Genomic DNA, 17,626 nt, shown 5'->3' with positions numbered 1-17,626 from the left:
GGGTATATCAGAGGTTCAGTATTATTTTCAATTTTGGTAGTTAAAAATTTAATTCAGGTTCAAGAAGTACAATTTAAGCTTGTTTTTGAAGTTACTAATGGTAAGGCTGTTACCATCCTCGGAGACCCAAGGACTGTGAGTCGATTTCAAGTTAGACACGAAGGCGCGCTATATAAGGAAGTCTTCCCTGGGAAGACCTAGGCTCATTTGTCACTCACCGTTGACGTGTGCAGGTCAAATTTAAATGCTGGTAGACGAACAAAAGGAGCTAATGAGATATCTATTATTTACTTCCACCAGCATGGTGGCAAGAGGTAACGTGCGAGCCACCTACTTCGATCTCAAATTTACCGCCACAAATAAAGACAGTTTCCATTGGAGAAAGGAAATACAAATCTCAAAAATTCTTGTATTGTGAAGAAGACATAAAACAATTTTGAGGAATGCGCCCGCTCTTCACTGCTTTGGAGTAGCTGTAGCTCAAGCTGACTTGCCTCTAAGATTTCTACATCACACGACGGTTGATTGACAAATGGTCCAATGGGACCAAAGGCTCCTTTTATAGCGCGCCTTCGTGTTTAAGGGCAGAAGAGCCCCTGGGGACATTGTCTTTCAAGACTAGTTCCAAACGGTCGCAGTCGTTCTGGCATCTGATTGTTGCCAGAAAATCTTTCTGTTTTTCTGCCCAATCAGAGTGAAGTGTCGTTTGGAGTCCTTTCGTGCGTTTTAACACGCATATATTCAACAAGCTCTGTTGCTCGCTATGTTTGTTTGGGCCGTGCGACGAAGCTTTACCCGAGGTGAAAAGTTTCAGTCTCAGCACTCAATGTAAGAGAAATCGATCAGATTGTCCGCGAAATCTTACCGGAAATTATACTGAATACTTTCGCAGGTATCACAAGAGAACGAGTTCAAAAGTTTGCGAGGTTCATATAAAACATAATGGTTGCAAGCATTGATATGTCGCTTTAAACGTGAGATGAGATGTAAGCCTAAATCTTTCAAGATTTTTTGTATAATTTGGTGTCACTGAAACTTTTCCAATCCCGTGAAGTTATTTCGTCGCACGGGCCACGCAGGTATGCCGAGCAACTGGCGCTTACGCAACTTTTTGTGCACGCTCGGCCAAAATCTAATCTAATCTTCGCTTGAAAAATTAAAAAGAAAGCTAAACGTGGAAACTTTTGCTTATTAGATGTGGGTTGCTAACCCTGTACTGAGCTTGTGAAATGACAATGACCAAGGGACTAGAGGAGATTCGGTGGCCTTTCGAGCCCAAGAATTTGAACACTCAACGCAGCAGTTGAAAGATTGGCAAGAGTACCATATAACCCCATACATTAATTATGCATTCAGTCTTTGTTCAATGAAAAAAATAGCGATAACAATAGAACTCCGCAGAGACTAGTAGTCTTTGTTTTCAAAATTTGGATTTTTTTTCTAAGTCTCTTTTGAAACAGGGTAAATTTGGCGCGTACAGAAAGCTACGTGAGCGTAAACGCCAGTTGCTTGACATACCTGCGTGGCCCGTGCGACGAAATAACTTCACGGGATTGGAAAAGTTTCAGTCACAACAAATTGTACAAAAAATCTAAAAAGATTTAAGCTTACATCTCATCTAACGTTTAAAGCGACATCAATTTCTGCCACCGTTATGTTTCATACGAACCTCGCAAACTTTTAAACACGTTCTCTTGTGATACCTGCGAAAGTATTCAGTATAATTTCCGGTAAGATTTCGCGGACAATCTGATCGATTTCTCTTACATTGTGTGCTGAGACTGAAACTTTGTATATGTGCGCGTTAAAACAAATGAAAGGACTCAAACAACACTTCACTCTGATTGGGCAGAAAAACACAAAGATTTTCTGGCACCAATCAGATGCCAGAACGACTGCGACCGTTTGTAACTAGTCTTGTAAGACAATGTCCCCAGGGGCTCTTCTGCCCTTAACTTGAAATCGACTCACTGCCTCTGGGTCTCCGAGGATGGGCTGTTACGGAAAGTCAGAAGGATATCATTCCAAATAGTTGGGGATTGGGAAGAAATAGCAAATTAGAGTAGTAGTAGAGAGCGCTATTTATGAAATAGCGAAAATCAGACCTGAAAAAAATCAGGCCTGTACGGGATTCGAACCACTGACCTCTGCGATACTAGTGCAGCGCTCTACCAATTGAGCTAACAAGCCAACTGGCACCAGGCCGTTAAGTTGATGCGTAATAAACCCGTGATGATAAATCAGATACAATGAATATATGAAAGTTCATATATTTTGAACTGCGGTTATAGAAACGTATGATGCACGATCCTCGCAGTAGAGAGCGCTATTTAAGCAATAGCGAAAATCAGACCTGAAAATAATCAGGCCTGTACGGGATTCGAACCACTGACCTTTGCGATGCTAGTGCAGTGCTCTACCGATTGAGCTAACAAGCCAACTGGGAGCAGGCCGTTAAGTTGATTCGTAATAAACCTGTGATGATAAATCATCACGAGTGATGATAAATCATCACGGGTGATGATAAATCATTTATCTAGCAGTTCAGCGTGAAAACCGACTAGAAAATCACTTCGCCGTTGTATCTTGCTCCGGCTGCATCCAGCGCCTGACCTGCTCACAAGACTGGCCGCTTTAATTTGCCTATGGATTCATACTCCAATTACCAGGATTCGTCTTAAGTTATTTGAAGTTGTAAAATCCGCGAGTTTCGCAAAGAAAGACAATTACTGCAATCTTTTGGTAAACTAAACTCACTTCAATAACTACACTGGTGTTCGCGTCTACGACAAATGATCGACAAATTTATCACGATTTTGTTTTCTAAGTCCATTTTTCTATGGTTTTACCCAGGACAAATTTTGTCGGCGGTGCGTTTGAAAATTTGTCCGTCTCGGCCAAAATTTGTAGATAGATAGATAATAATCTTTAGACAGGGTGCGTTCTCACAGAAGTGATTTTCAGAACGGCCCTGTAAGCAGCCACCCAACCCACCCCAGGGGAGGACATCCATCACACAGTATACTCGTGCGTGGAAAATTAACGTCTCCTACCCCTAACCCTGCAGCAGACGGGACCTCCATTTATTCGTCCCTTTCCGAGAAGACTAGAATATCTAACCATTTCTTGATGTTACAGAAAGGATGCATATTCTTCTCAGTTATTTTAAGACCTTGAGTGTTGGTCCGGCCGGGGTTCGAACCCTCGACCTCCCGCGCAACAGTCCAGTGCTCTATCCATTGAGCTAACCGCGACAAACCAGTCGCGACAAACCAGTCGCGACAAACCAGTCGCGACAAACCAGTCGCGACAAACCAGTCGCGACAAACCAGTCGCGACAAACCATCCGCACTTGTAAAGTGTTGGTGATGACAGAAAATTTGTCTAAATAAACAATTTTGTCGTCAGTACGAGTAGGCCCTAAGTTATAACTCCTACGGCATAATAAAAGAAAAAGGATATTAAATTTTAAAACAATTACCATTTTCACTTGTCAGGTTGGAAAGCGAATTATCTTGCCGTCGTAACGTTGTGTTACTGATACTATTTTTATTTAGAAGTACAAAATATCAACAAGGTTACTTACACGTCATCTTTTGAACTGAGGAGGCTGAAAAGGCAAGAGGTAAGGGAAAACCTTAATGTTCCAGGTTGGTCTCCTAGACTCTAAGAGAATTGGATCGGTGCTTCATTGTGAAAAATTATTTTCCACAGAAAAAACAATGGATAATTATTTGTAGCTGATAATATTTTGCAAATTTCGAATGATAATTGACCGAATCAAAATATGGCGTCCAATTTGAATTGCCATTGTTCTGGACTTACTAGCCTCTCACGCATGTGATAATCCCTCTGTGTTTCCACGTCAAGACGAGGCTAGTAAGTCCAAAACAATGGTAATTCAAATTGGACGCCATATTTCGATTCGGTCAATGAGGCAACACTTATCAGTCGCTTGTAAGGTATATCAATGTGCGGTTGTAGTCAATCGCTTTAATTTTTTCCTCTCAATTCGCTTGCAGTAACTGGTGACGTTACAAATGTGTAGGCTAAACGGGAATGGTCTTAATGTCCCTATTTTTCAAATCTCATACAACTTGCAAACTTCTTTTTACAGTGTTTTGTTATGAATGAAAATTAGTGCATTACCAATTCAGTGTAAGCAATCCCTAATTTTCTTTTAACTTGCAGTATCCTAATCAACCATTATATGATTTAATACGCGATCTCGAAAGACGAGGGAAAACGAACTGAATTATCGCCATGTACACCTTTCCTTCTACAGATTGAAATATGAATTATCTTCAACTCCAGTTACTGATGAGAATTTGTTCTAAGACCAAACAAACTACCTTCACTGATGACATTCTTAATTCCCTTCACCCCTTCCCTCATGGCGTCGTTTTAAGGAAATATGAGAGGTTAATCGTAGTCGACAAGTTAGCATATCATAATACATTAACTACGAATTCTCCTTGCGCATTGCAAATAACAGCTGTTGAACAACAACAACAGCTGTTGAAAATCATGCACTTTCCTTTTCTGACGCAAAATAAACAGAGTTGGATAGCTGTTCACTTTATGCTGAAGGATTTGTCTGCCATTCGTCTGCCATAATAATCTGCTGAAGGGTAGTAGAAATAGGGGCAAATTACGTCCGGTACGGGAGATCTTATTTTAACAATCATTTGATTATCATATATTTCATTTTCATGACATTTTAGCTTACAATAGCAACACCACAGTCTTTTAGAGCACCCCCACCCCTAAATTGACCTTTTCCTGTTTGTATCTAAAGACATGAAATGTTTTTTTTTTCCTATATTAGTCACTGAACTGCAATCTGTACCTCAATATTTATCTTTCTGCTAAGTTTAAATTTAAAAAAATCCGCGATTTTAAACCCTTAACAAAGGTGAAAAAGTTGAGATGGCCTAAAATTGTATCTTTACATTTATTTTACAACTTTTGCAATACAGTGGCAAAGGATTGAAGTCATTGGAAGACTTCCGAAGAGAAATTGTAATTAACAAAAACGAAACTATCTTAAGCCACTTAAAAAATGTAAACTAAGACGACCACTTGTTTTGATTTTATCAAAGAATGTTCCACTGGTTTTTATTTCTTCGAGAAAGTTCAAGACTTGCCAACAATAGGAGCTGCAGCTGTTGAACAATTTAACATTAATGTAAGTCTGTTCCTCGCCTCTAGGAATCATCATGAAGAGATTCACAAACAAAAGACACGCTCCGAGATGGATGAACCGACTAGAAAATTTACTTTGTACTAGACCCTGCAAACGAGATGTGCATGTGGCGTTGAGTACTTTAATTTTCTATTGCTGATAAAGATTTCCTTGCTGTGGCTAATTATTGGGATGGTACATTCCAACTTGCCTCTGTAGTCTTCCAGTGGGAAGGACAGCGGTTTTTGATATTCCAGAAATTACCATCGAAAGGAGCTGGACACTTCACTTTCTTCACATTGAATGGTGAAGAATGTCTCACAGTGGCAAACTATTATGATGGAAGTACCCACTCTGTAAAATCAGTCATCTACAATTGGAATGACGTCAAGTTCAACAACTTTCCGAAGATAGCAACAGAGGGTGCTTTGGGATGAACGGCATTTCAAATGATGACAATGACACTTTCATCGCTTTTGCAAACTATCACAACCCTACACAGAAGTATTCTGCTCAGTCCACTTTCTTCAAATGGTCAGGAGGACACTTTGTCAAACTACAGTCTCTTCAAACTTACGGTACAAATGACGTGAAGTCGGTTAACATCAAGGGTCACACATTTCTCGCTCTTGCCTGCCACTACTCTGGAATTTCTTACAACACTGACTCGTTTATTTACAAATGGCATGGTACCAAGTTCGTTCTGTTCCAGACCATTCCTACTCGTGGAGCCCTCGCTTGGCATCCATTCGTAGTCAGCGGTCATACCTTCTTGGGTGTGGCCAACGACCACGACAGCAGCCAAAAACACAACACTCAGTCAGCTGTATACCAGGCCTCCGGAGCCCAGTTCATCAAATATCAAGAGGTTTCCACCCATGGAGCTTTTGATATGACATCATTTGAGTACATAGGACACACTTATCTGGCAGTGGCGAACCACAAGAATGAGAAAAACAACATAAACGGCGCTTTGTACAACATTGCCAGAAATTTGGGACAACATGGCGGAGGCGTTTATCTTGTTACAAGCAAAATGGCGCCGAAACAGTGTTAGAAAATGTATGGGAAAAGATCGTTTTTTTCAAAATAGCTGTCTAAGAATGGGATATTCTTTCGCTGCGTACTTGGAAATGCAGCCTGCATCGCTTAAAGCGTCCATCGCTACGAAAAAGAAATACTCAATTGAAGCCTACCTTTTCTCAAGGTATACGAGTAAACTCATAATTCTAACTCCATTTTCCCATACAAACTCTTAAAATCTGCTTCGACTAGTTGTTACAATTCTTTTGTCGTGGGAACAACCTTGTGAAGATTCGCAACAGCGTAGATCGATATGCATTCTGCAGAAGTTTGCTCAAACTAAATCGCTCGTAAACGGTCGAATATGTTGGCTCACAAATTTTCCTCGAGACGGGAAACTCTTCTTATTTTCACAGAGCTCAAAAGCCAAATATGCCATTTTTGATGACCCCAATTTTAGGAAGGAAGAACACGAAAGATACAAGTCCCAGTAACTGCACAATTTGGCCGCCACTTTCCTTGTTTTGACTTCTCCTTTGGCTTTCTGGGATAGAAAGTACCAGGCCTTTCTCTCGTGGGGTTTTACGAAGATAGAAAGTTACGTGTTCCCTTCACTTCCACCGCCGGCATACTGAATTGACTGTAAGACGATTTACAGCTGACATTTCGTAACGGGCTCGAAATGTCCCCGATTTCTGGCGATGAGTGGGTGTAGAGATAGGGACAAAAAGCAAAAACCGTAATGACCAAGAGTCTTGGCTGCTTATGCACTGTTGTAGTTATTAGATTAAGTTAGCTTGCAAGTAAAGCCTCGACGGAATACCGACTTTTTAGGGATGAATACCGTCAAGTTATGCAATACAAATGTCCAGATCTATAGTTGAATCACGTAGTGGGAAGCTATGCGAGTTTAAGAGTCTTCTGATTGGAACATACAACTGTGAGCTGGCTAAATATCTGTGCAATCTGCTAACACCCCACATTCCGTTTGAACATTATGCCTCGGACAACTTCACCTCTATCCAGGATATCCAAGGTTTAACTTCAATTTGAGTGGCAAATTCATGATCACCTTTGATGTAGAGATTCTGCTTACAAACATACACCCCTTGACGAATGCATTGACCAGGCGGTAAGGTATATTTCTTACGGCCGACTTAAGTTAAGTAAAACTGAGCTTCTAAGTATTTGTATAACATAAATCAAACATTCGTAAAACTAAATAAACTTACCTGGTGTCTTGGAGTTCTCTCTCATCGATTTTTCGATTGAAGTGCGACTTTACCGAAAATTTGCGACAAAACGTTGCGGTAGCTTCTTGGATACCATGAAATGTCGATTTTCAGTCTTAGCATTCCTAAACAACTGATACATTTAGAAAATGTAGATGAAACTAGATCAAAGTTCGGAGTGAGAAAAAAAGACCATGAAGAAAACTTGACCTCAGTATCATTCTATACAAGTCAAATAAATCATGGAGGTACACTGTATTTGCCAAAGGTTGTGAGCGTTTTAATTGCACATTAAATCAGAGGGAGAACAGATTCCAGCACTATGGCGAGCGACGCACCTGTCTTTAGCTTTTCTCTAACTTCCTTGTGAACGTAGGGTATCGGGGACTGAGTAGTGTTCCTTGTTTTCCTGACATTCTGACAGCGTGAAAAGCAATTATTATTATATGTAGAAGGAGTTAATTCTTCCTAATGAGAAGCTTACCAGACCAAGGTTTTCCATCTCGTGCTACTCGTTTTTGAAGTATAAATAACATATGGGAAAGATCCTTCCCGTTTCAAAATGTTTCGAATTTTAGTCAAACAAATCAAAACTTTACAAATTGACATCGTGTTTTGAGGTCCTCCCTCATGGATTCGTCGATTGAATGTATAACTTTATCGAGTGATTGAACTGATTGCCAGTCCGTGAATTTCTAAAGATTTGATATATTTAAAAAATGAAAATATAACTTTATCATTATTTAGAGTTGAAAAAAATACCATGAATACAAAGTTGATCTTCATATCATTCTCGATACAAGTCAAATGGAAGAATACAAGACAAACAGTCAAATTCATGGCTATGGCACCAGAACAGCCGATAATTATCGCGTGCATCATTGCCGAACTAATCTGAAAAAAATCACAACTCTTTACCAAGGTCCAAAGATATGAGCGTTTTAGTAAAATAATTACTGAATTGGCAAAGCTGCACACTTGTAGCACTATCTATGTGAGCATATTGTTACGTGTGAGGTAGCTTCAGCTAAAAACCTAGTGGTTTCTAAAGGTCACCTCGCCATACGTTGAATTATCTATTAATCTTTCAATGATAGATTAGGTGAAAAGGCAAAAAATTAATAAATTTGAAAAATGAATAAATTTGAAAATAAATATTGAAGTGCATTTTTTCTGCCAAAGAACGCGAGTGTTTTCGTTTTTCTTTTACGAGACGACTTCTTGTACTTTACGTTTTGTTTACACATTTAAGCAGTAAACACCAACATTACTGTGTTATTAGCATTTATTGCCGAGGACTCCCTTCAGTAAACGATCCTGTTTGTTGGATGGAAATTCTGCGAAGTGCGACAAGGAGCCCTTTGGGTTCGCCAGAGAACAAAATGAAAATAGCACCTATCTTATAGGCTTGAAGACTCAAATTTATGTCATATTGGTACTCCGACCGAAAACGAACGTATCGCTTTCAGAATATCACTGTATTTCTGATCATTCACGATATATTTTGTTCTGTGACAGTAGAAAAGGTGAACAAACGACCTTAAAAATTATTTTCTGCCCTCAGAAACGTTTTCAATTAATTATGTTTTGTGGTAATTGATTCAGTACAATCCCAGCTCTAAAACTCATGAGCCCATCATCTATCAGTTCAGTTTGAACAGTTTTAGCAAACTGAGTGATCGAACATTTCACAAACAATGCAATAAGCGATTTCTATTTCTGATCATCTGGACACGTCAGCATAGTGCGACACGGGATCACCACAGGATGAGGGAGTGTGAGTCGTTTGATCAACGTGCAAGGATGTCGAACGGACCAAATGGAAACCAAAATAAATATTTTTACTTATCACTCTATTAATGAAGTAACCTTACCAGCGACAAGAAATGATTTTTCCCCATGAGACCCTACTCGATAACTGTTGTTCAAAAGGTCATGTCTTTTGCTACGTAGTAAAAAAAGGAGAATAATATTTTCAAAACAATTGCTATTTTCTCTACACCTTGTTACGCCGATAAATAGATTTATTTAGTATTATTAACACCGCCTCGTAAAACTCCCCCCCTTGATATTTTTATTAAAAACTACGCATATAGCATTCAATATCAACAGGTGTACTCGACATAGAGTTACACGTCATCATTTGAACGGACTAAACCACCGAGGCGAGAAGTTATTAAAGAAAAACCTCAATACTAAATGTTGGTCTCTTAAATACCGTTAGATTTCGAAAAGATTCAATTGATGCTCTTAAAGGAAAAATGATTATTCTCAAAGAAAACTATGAAAATTTGCTACAGATAATATTTTGCAAATTATAAAGATAATTGCACAACTAAGTCTTTTCAGTGCCTTTTGCATAATTTCTGTACAGCTTACTCACGTACGGTTTTAGTCGACCGCTATTTTTCCTTTCAAACTCGCTCGCAGTAAATGGTGACGTTACAAACATTTTAAGCCACACGGGAATGGTTTTTATAAAAAAGTTGACAGGTCACTTATTTCCTAAATCCTCCACAACTCGTGATCATTTATTTTGTTTTCATTCAACCGTGTTTATATTGAACTGATGAATATACGTTTTTCCTATCAGCAAATGACAATTTTCTGTCAACTCACAGTCTATATATGCAACCATCTCATTTTTGAAAAATTCCGGAAAATGATAAGAAGCACGCTGAATTCTTCCTTATTACACTCATGGCTTCTCCTTCCACAAATCGAAATGCTTACTTTTTAAAATAACAGCCATTAAAGAGAATTTCCCAAAGATCAAATGACTCGTCCCCGATGATAAGGGTTTAAATTCTCCTCACCAGATCACTGTACTAGATAACGATGTTTAAAGGAGATGCGAGAAACTCATCAAAGTCGCTCAGTTAGCATATCATAATTCACAAACTACGAATTCTCACAATGCATTATAAACACTTTTGATAACAATAGCTGTTGAACATCCTGAACTTTCCTGTTCTAAGGAAAAATAAACAGAGTTGGAAAGTTGTTCACTTTATGCTGATTGATTCGTTTGCCATTTCATATCGGAGGGCGCTGAGAGTGAAAATGTTTCGCTTATTCTTTGTGTTGGCTCTTGCCTTTTTGTTGAGTTCCTTTGTGAAATCACAGAACAAATCTGCTTACCAGGTAATGTAATCAATAGCCCGGCTTAAAGTGATTTTATTCGCATCGAAATATGAGCGAAAGAGGGAATTTTTGTGTTTTACTCAGGCGTGTAATTTCCCATAAAACCCTCGATTTCACAACTATTGTGCACACTTTTCTTTGTACAAAAGACACTTTCTACAGAGTCATGGAACAGCGACTAAATTAAACTGCTTTGCTCCACAGGCTGGATACTGCAAAGATGGTGGGTAAAACTTCAAACAAAAATCTCTCTTTGTTTAGTACAGGCGTGTTTCCCGTAGAAAGTCGAGAACCTTAAAAATTTTTTGGTTTGTTTTAAATACTCGACAGGAAAGGACGGAAAAGATGGACAAAACGGTGAGTGAGCGAAAGTTTCATTGTGGTTTAATTATCAAGTTATTTACTTTTCAGTGTAAAAATGAACTGGTTATTTGCCCGCCTGACATAAACCCTTATTTGTTTTTCATGCAGGAAAAGATGGACGTGATGGAGTAAACGGTGATGTAGTTATTTAAGTTAAACTAAATTTTTTCATCGTGGATTCCTCCACGAATGAAACTGGGGAAGGAGGTTTCTAGTGGGAATAGAGGGGGGATCAGTGGTCACCGGTTTTAAGGTTTCAAGGGGGAAACTATGGAAAATTGACTATTGATGAGGAGGGGGGGAATAATAAAACTAGAGAACCTAAGAATACGATAGATAAATTTCATTGTGACACATCGAAAATATTTCAACGCCAGCCCCCTTCCCACTAGTGTTTGGTCTCTTAGGAGAACTTAGGGAGGAAAATCAAACAATCAGTATTGTGGTGATTGTCAAGAAAATGTCAGGAACGTAAATGTTGCCACTTTTTCAAGTTACGATTGAAATGAACCCATTCACAAATTTGAAATTAAAAAGTCTTCTGTCGAAGATGTAATTGGTTGAGTAGTGACTTTGGTTGCTGTTTTGGTTTTTTCTGTTTTCACAATTTGTACTGATCGCCATCATTTTCCACATAGGACGAGATGGACGCGATGGGCCTGTTGGACCAAAGGTTATAAATTTTTAAACAAAGAATATGACAAATTTTAAAAAAAAATCGATCCAACTGTTTCCATGGTTACCAAAGGTTATTCTTATCTATTTTTATATTTTTCAGGGAGAGAAAGGTGAATCAAGCATGTGTAGTGTGAATGGAAAAGCTGGCATAAAGGTTGGTAAAATTTATATCTAGCATATCTAATCTAAAGATGTGGGGATCTTTGTCCTGTCAACCACAAAAAATAAAGTTTTTGGGTAGTTTTTCTCTGGCTTTGATCTGATTGACCCTTGAGTTGTTACTTGGTTGTAATATTGAAATGGTAAAATAATTAGATTCATTTAGAATGAATTTGGCAAAGGGAAACATTTTCCCGTACTTAGCTGAGTTTAACGCTTTTTAAGAAGTACGTTGCTATTACATTAAACTTTTATATTTTTTTTCAGGGGGAGAAGGGTGAACCAGGACAAAACGGAAAGGATGGTAGTTCTAGCCCCAAAGTAAGTTCCAGGAATCGTTCAGTTAAATTATATAACCCAGCAACAACTGATATTGATAAGCACTGGTGAGGATTTGTTATTGTTCAGCGGGGGGGAGGGAGGGGGGACGGGGACAGCTGATTTCTGAGGACAGTTTGCATAAAAATTGTTTCGTCTCCATACTGAAACACAATCTGTAACCTTAACCCTAAGTCTGTGCCCAGGTCTACATACCATAAGTCTTGCTTGCAAACCAGGAGCATATTCCTGTTGCAAACTTATTTTTTTCGTCGAGGGTGAGAAAGGATCTGCTGGACAAAAAGGGCCACCAGGAGTAAGGGGGCAGAAAGGAATGCCGGGAACATGTGATTACTGTAGTGTCTAAAAATGAAGAAGTATGCCACAAAAGGCAGCCACGAAGGCGAACAACAACAGTACACACAGTACACGTTTCTTTAATAATCTTCCCGCGCTCACACTTTCCCGGATGTATACTTTTACATAAACAACCGCTGTCCTAGTATACTACATTCCCTCTCTTTCTTCGCTTAGATGGTTGACCTCGAAAGACAGAAACATTACAAACTTCCACTTTGTTTAGACACCGTAAAAGTTCAATTCGATTCCAAATGTTCAAGACAAAAATCACGCTAAACATAAACATAGCCTTGGTCGTTCAGCTTATAAAACAACGTTTCAATGTCACTCATGTAATAACAACGAACAGTAATATGAAAATGCCAATGTCACTAGTTTTAGTACAGAACGTAGTCACTCAGAGCCTTTGGACGGCTCGTAATTCTGCCGGATCTTCTCACATGCTGCTCAGCTGTAGGTACAGTAGAAGGTACATCTTCTGGTGGTGATTCAGCCATTGGTACTTGATCCTCTGCCACAGGTGGCGTCTCAAATGACTTAGGTTCAGTCCGTGGTTTAGCGTCCTGTTGTGGCGTTTCCTGTTCTCCTAGATCTGGCATATTAAAGGACTTAATATGCTGAAGGCTGCGTTTGTACTGGACACCTTGAGGCGATCGCAACACCACCTGGTCCCCATAACGAGATATCACCTGATATGGTTCCTTCTCATAGCAAGGTGACAGCTTATTTTCTTTCTTCTTCTCAAGCAGAACACTGTCTCCTTCTTTCACATTTCGATCTCTGGCATGGAACTTCTTGTCCACATAGTCCTTGTTAAACTGCTTTCTCTGATTGTCCCGATCACGAACGGCTTGGTCGCTCACTTCTACCTCCTCCTCTTCAACATTGACTAGCTCAGGCATTTTAGTTGTCAGCTTTCTCCTAAACAATAACTCGGCGGGACTCTTTCCTGTGGTTGAATGTGGCGTGGACCTGTATGCCAAAAGGAACCTGTTTAGCTCCTCTCTCCAGTTCTTTCCTTCTGCATGGGCTGCTCTCATGGACTTCAGAAGCGACCTGTTTTGCCTCTCTACCTCACCATTAGCTCTTGGCCATAGAGGTGTTGTGTAATGGTGATCAATCCCCATTTCATTCAGGTAATCTTCTACTTCTTTAGATACAAGATTTGAGCCATTGTCGGTACGCAGACCTTTAGGCAACCCATGTCTTGCAAATTGGGCATTCAAGCAATGAATGATGGTTTTGCTGGAAGTTGTTCGGATAACATCAACCTCTATCCACCGGCTGTAATAATCAACGAGAACTAACAAATGTTCCCCAGAAGGTAACGGACCCATTAGATCCACAGCTACTTCTTCCCATGGTTGGTTGGGTAACGGTGTTGACTTCAATGGTGGGGGTGGAACGTTCTTTGTAACCATCTGGCACCCGTAACACTCTGCACATCTTTTCTCGGCATCACGATCCATAGCAGGCCACCAGACTTTTGTTCTAAGTCTCTCCTTTGTCTTTGTGACTCCTTGGTGCCCCTCGTGTGCCAAACTAACGACTCTCTTGCGAAGTGCTTGCATAATGACCATATTTACCACACTTGCTGCACTTGCGACCTCGGGCTGGACAATTTGTACTTTGAGCAAAATGACCTTCTTTACCACAGTTGAAACAAACGCTTTTCCCTTTGTCTCCACGCCCAGGACGTTCTTCAACTGCATGAGTACCTGCTCCAGGTTCTTGGCTTGGCATGACCATTTGACTTGCCTGCTCGTGTGAGGCTTCCCACTTTCGAACTTTATCCATTGCTGCTTGCAGAGTAATATTAACGACTTCCAATAGCTTCTTCTTTAGCTCAACATTAGGCAACTTTTCAATCAATTGATCCCGTAAATTTTCTTCCAAAGTTGGACCAAAATTACCATGACGAGCTTGTTTACGTAAACGAACCATGAACTAATCGGCGGTCTCTCCCTTTGTCGGCGTAAGTTGACGAAAGACATGACGCTCGTACGGTACATTGTCCTCGGCTCGAAAATGAGCATCCAACTTTCGCAGACACACCACATACTCATTATCCTCGTTAGCATTCAGTGGTCCAGGACCTGGAATATCTTCGTAAATATCTTGTACTTCCATACCTGCTAAATGAAGTAACTGAGCTGTTTTCCGAGAAGGATTCGTAATTCCCTTGCCATCGATGTAATACTGATACGATCGTTTCCACTGTCGCCATCGTTCCGCGACCTGAGAGGAAGACCCTGTTAAATCTAGAGGCGGAAGCGCCCTTTCTACTGAATTCGACATCCTCGTCGCCAATTTGTAGTGTCTAAAAATGAAGAAGTATGCCACAAAAGGCAGCCACGAAGGCGAACAACAACAGTACACACAGTACACGTTTCTTTAATAATCTTCCCGCGCTCACACTTTTCCGGATGTATACTTTTACATAAACAACCGCTGTCCTAGTATACTACAATTACCAGGTATAAAAAAAGATTATTGGCTTAAATATCATCACTTAAAAGTGTGACAGTCCTTTTGTCCCTTTAGAGTCATGTCATCTCATAATAGATTTTTTCGGGGAAAATAACACGCTCTGGTATTCTTTGACATACCGTTTTTAATGATTATTTTTAGGGCTCCTCGTCCTCCTCCTCCACGAAAAAAGAAGGGTGTAAAGTTGGTAGGAATAATTTGTCATTGGTTTTGTTATTATAATAAACGTGATAAAGATCCAATTTTCAGCCTAAGTTCATACAGAATTTTGGTATAATTCTTCAATTCTTCTAACACGCTGATTGCAATACAGTGGTAAAGAACTGAGGTCACTGGGCTCGTTTTCAAGTTACAGGAGAGTAAAACAAAAAAAGTGGGCATGTTTTGACCAGGCTCTTTATGACTATGATAATTTTAAGTGATATAAGAAAGATTATGAAACGATAATGCCATTTTACTTCTCAGAAAAAAGAAAGAATTTGGAAGCTGCAGTATGTGAAGAAATGGTGATTAACAAAATCAAAAACATCTTTGGCCACTTTAAAATAAGACAACCATTTGTTTTGCTTTTATCAAAGAATGTTCCACTGGTTTCCATTTCTTCGAGAAAGTTCAAGACTTACCAACCAGAAGAGCTGCAGCTGTTCAACATTTTACCATCAATGGAAGTCTGTTCCTCGCCTTTGGGAACAATCGTGGAGATATCCACAAACACAAGACAAGCTCTATGATTTATAAGATGGATGAAACGACTAATAAATTCACCTTGTACCAGAACCTGCAAACGAGAGGTGCACATGGCGTTGAGTACTTTTCTATCGCTGGCAAACATTTCCTTGCTGTGGCTAATCATTGGGATGGTACATACCAACTTGACTCTGTAGTCTACCAGTGGAATGGACAGCGGTTTTTGGTATTCCAGAAATTACCAACAAAAGGAGCTTCACACTTCAAGTTCTTCACATTGAATGATGAAAAATATCTTGCAGTTGCAAACTATTATGACGGAAGTACCTACTCTATAAAATCAGTCATCTACAAATGGAACGGCGGCAAATTCAACAAGTTCCAAAAGATAGCAACTGAAGGTGCCTTCGGGTGTACGGCATTTCAAATAAACAATGTCACTTTCATCGCTTTCGCCAACTATCACAATTCTAAACAAAAGCATTCTGTTCAGTCCACTGTCTTCAAATGGTCAGGAAGACACTTTGTCAAACTACAGTCTCTTCAATCTTACGGTGCATTTGACGTGAAGAGTGTCACCATCAATGGTCACACATTTCTCGCTTTTTCCTGCCACTTCTCTGGAAGTTCTTACAACACTGACTCGTTTATTTACAAATGGGATCGCTCAAAGTTCGTTCTGTTCCAGTCCATTCCTACTCGTGGGGCCTTGGCTTGGCATCCATTCGTGATCAGCGGTCATACCTTTTTAGGTGTGGCCAACTACTACGACAGCAGCCAGAAACACAACACTCAGTCCACTGTGTACCAGGCCTCTGGAGCACAGTTCACTAAGTACCAAGAGATTTCCACGCATGGAGCGTATGATATGACATCATTTGAGTACAAAGGACACACTTATCTGGCAGCGGCGAATTCCTATAATCAGAGGTACAACATAAACAGCGTTTTATATAAGTGGGTTTAAGGACTGGGACAAAAGACGAAAAGCGTGATGACCAAGAGTCTTAACTGCTTATGCATAGTTGTAGTGATAGTATTTCCTCAATCATCGAAAACTGTTTAAGGTTTTGGGATTCCTTGTCCAAATTCAACTCTTTGATAACTTGGTGTTTACATTATTAGCCTTTCTAAGGATGAAATTAGCAATAAAGCTAGATACTAGATACTAAGATCTGGTTTCTTTCTAATCTTTTTTGAGTAAAAAGCTTTCACTATTAATGATAAACGTTGATCCAAAGAACAGTAATATCAGAAAGGCTCAATATTCTTCAAAGGACTATAATACCCTTAGCTGATCTGTTGTCTGTGTTGTCTCACACAAACCAGGGAATTCTTTCCAGAGCAGGATCAAGAGACAAATTCAAAGGAACACCAATTCGTTTACGCGCATCAGGTGGAATATTTCATCTAGTTTAGATTTGTTTTAGATCCACGAATGTTTAGAATAGTTTATACTATACTGCTAAGCGAGATGATTTTTAAAAATCAAAATATTCTTTACAATTCTAATGTACTTTTATAATCTTCCCCTTAACAGGTGTTGTTACTAACATCAATTGTCATAGCCTGTGCACAGCCGTCTCCCTCCCCCCTCACCCTCCCGATTTTGTTTTGGAGAGAAGGGAGCGGCTTCACTCTGGCTACAATTGATAAAAAACATTCTCTCTTTAAACAGCCATAAAAATTATTTTGGTGACACAATTTTATAGGTCGAGCAAGTTACAAGCTCGTTTACAATAGGCTGCAAACTCATAAGTGAGGTAAATTGGAAAGGAAAGGAAAAATTGAGAGTGTTTGCGAACCTATTTTTGAACTGATCAACGTTCAAACTGAAGACAAAGCCGAGAGAGATATTTAGCAGCTACATTCTTGGATTGGAATGAGGTTACTTTCTACCTTCGCGGGTGTCCATCGGGAAAAATTCGTACACGCGCTAGTTTGAAGAAAACTGTCGCAAACTATACATCAAAACAAATGTGAGATT

General features: G+C 39.6%; 1 protein-coding gene and 1 pseudogene across 1 annotated transcript; both read left to right on the top strand.

Annotated features, from left to right (window-relative positions):
- The first annotated feature begins 301 nt into the window (after positions 1–301).
- Positions 302–7,261, top strand: LOC148742217 (uncharacterized; annotated as a pseudogene).
- A 3,191-nt stretch (positions 7,262–10,452) lies between these two features.
- Positions 10,453–17,143, top strand: LOC111345747 (uncharacterized). Its single transcript, XM_088729454.1, has 9 exons — positions 10,453–10,584; positions 10,789–10,807; positions 10,915–10,941; positions 11,056–11,082; positions 11,586–11,620; positions 11,726–11,779; positions 12,052–12,105; positions 15,094–15,139; positions 15,531–17,143. The coding sequence occupies exons 1-9, from the start codon at positions 10,453–10,455 to the stop codon at positions 16,604–16,606; spliced, it is 1,470 nt and encodes a 489-aa protein (XP_088585580.1). The 3' UTR covers positions 16,607–17,143.
- The last annotated feature ends 483 nt before the right edge of the window (positions 17,144–17,626 follow it).

This window comes from Stylophora pistillata, chromosome 1, assembly GCF_964205215.1.
Source record: "Stylophora pistillata chromosome 1, jaStyPist1.2, whole genome shotgun sequence".
Classification (NCBI taxonomy): domain Eukaryota; kingdom Metazoa; phylum Cnidaria; class Anthozoa; order Scleractinia; family Pocilloporidae; genus Stylophora; species Stylophora pistillata.
The sequence above is the reverse complement of the archived record's forward strand: the minus strand, read 5'-3'. Positions and strand labels throughout refer to the sequence as shown.

What these genes read in the sequence shown, in the direction of transcription:
- LOC111345747 (XM_088729454.1), top strand. Translation starts at nt 10,453, where the DNA reads ATGCTGATTGATTCGTTTGCCATTTCATATCGGAGGGCGCTGAGAGTG. An exon ending in TGGACGTGATGGAGTAAACG is followed by an intron (nt 11,083 to 11,585) that starts GTGATGTAGTTA and finishes TTTTCCACATAG; the next exon opens with GACGAGATGGACGCGATGGG. An exon ending in ATGGGCCTGTTGGACCAAAG is followed by an intron (nt 11,621 to 11,725) that starts GTTATAAATTTT and finishes TATATTTTTCAG; the next exon opens with GGAGAGAAAGGTGAATCAAG.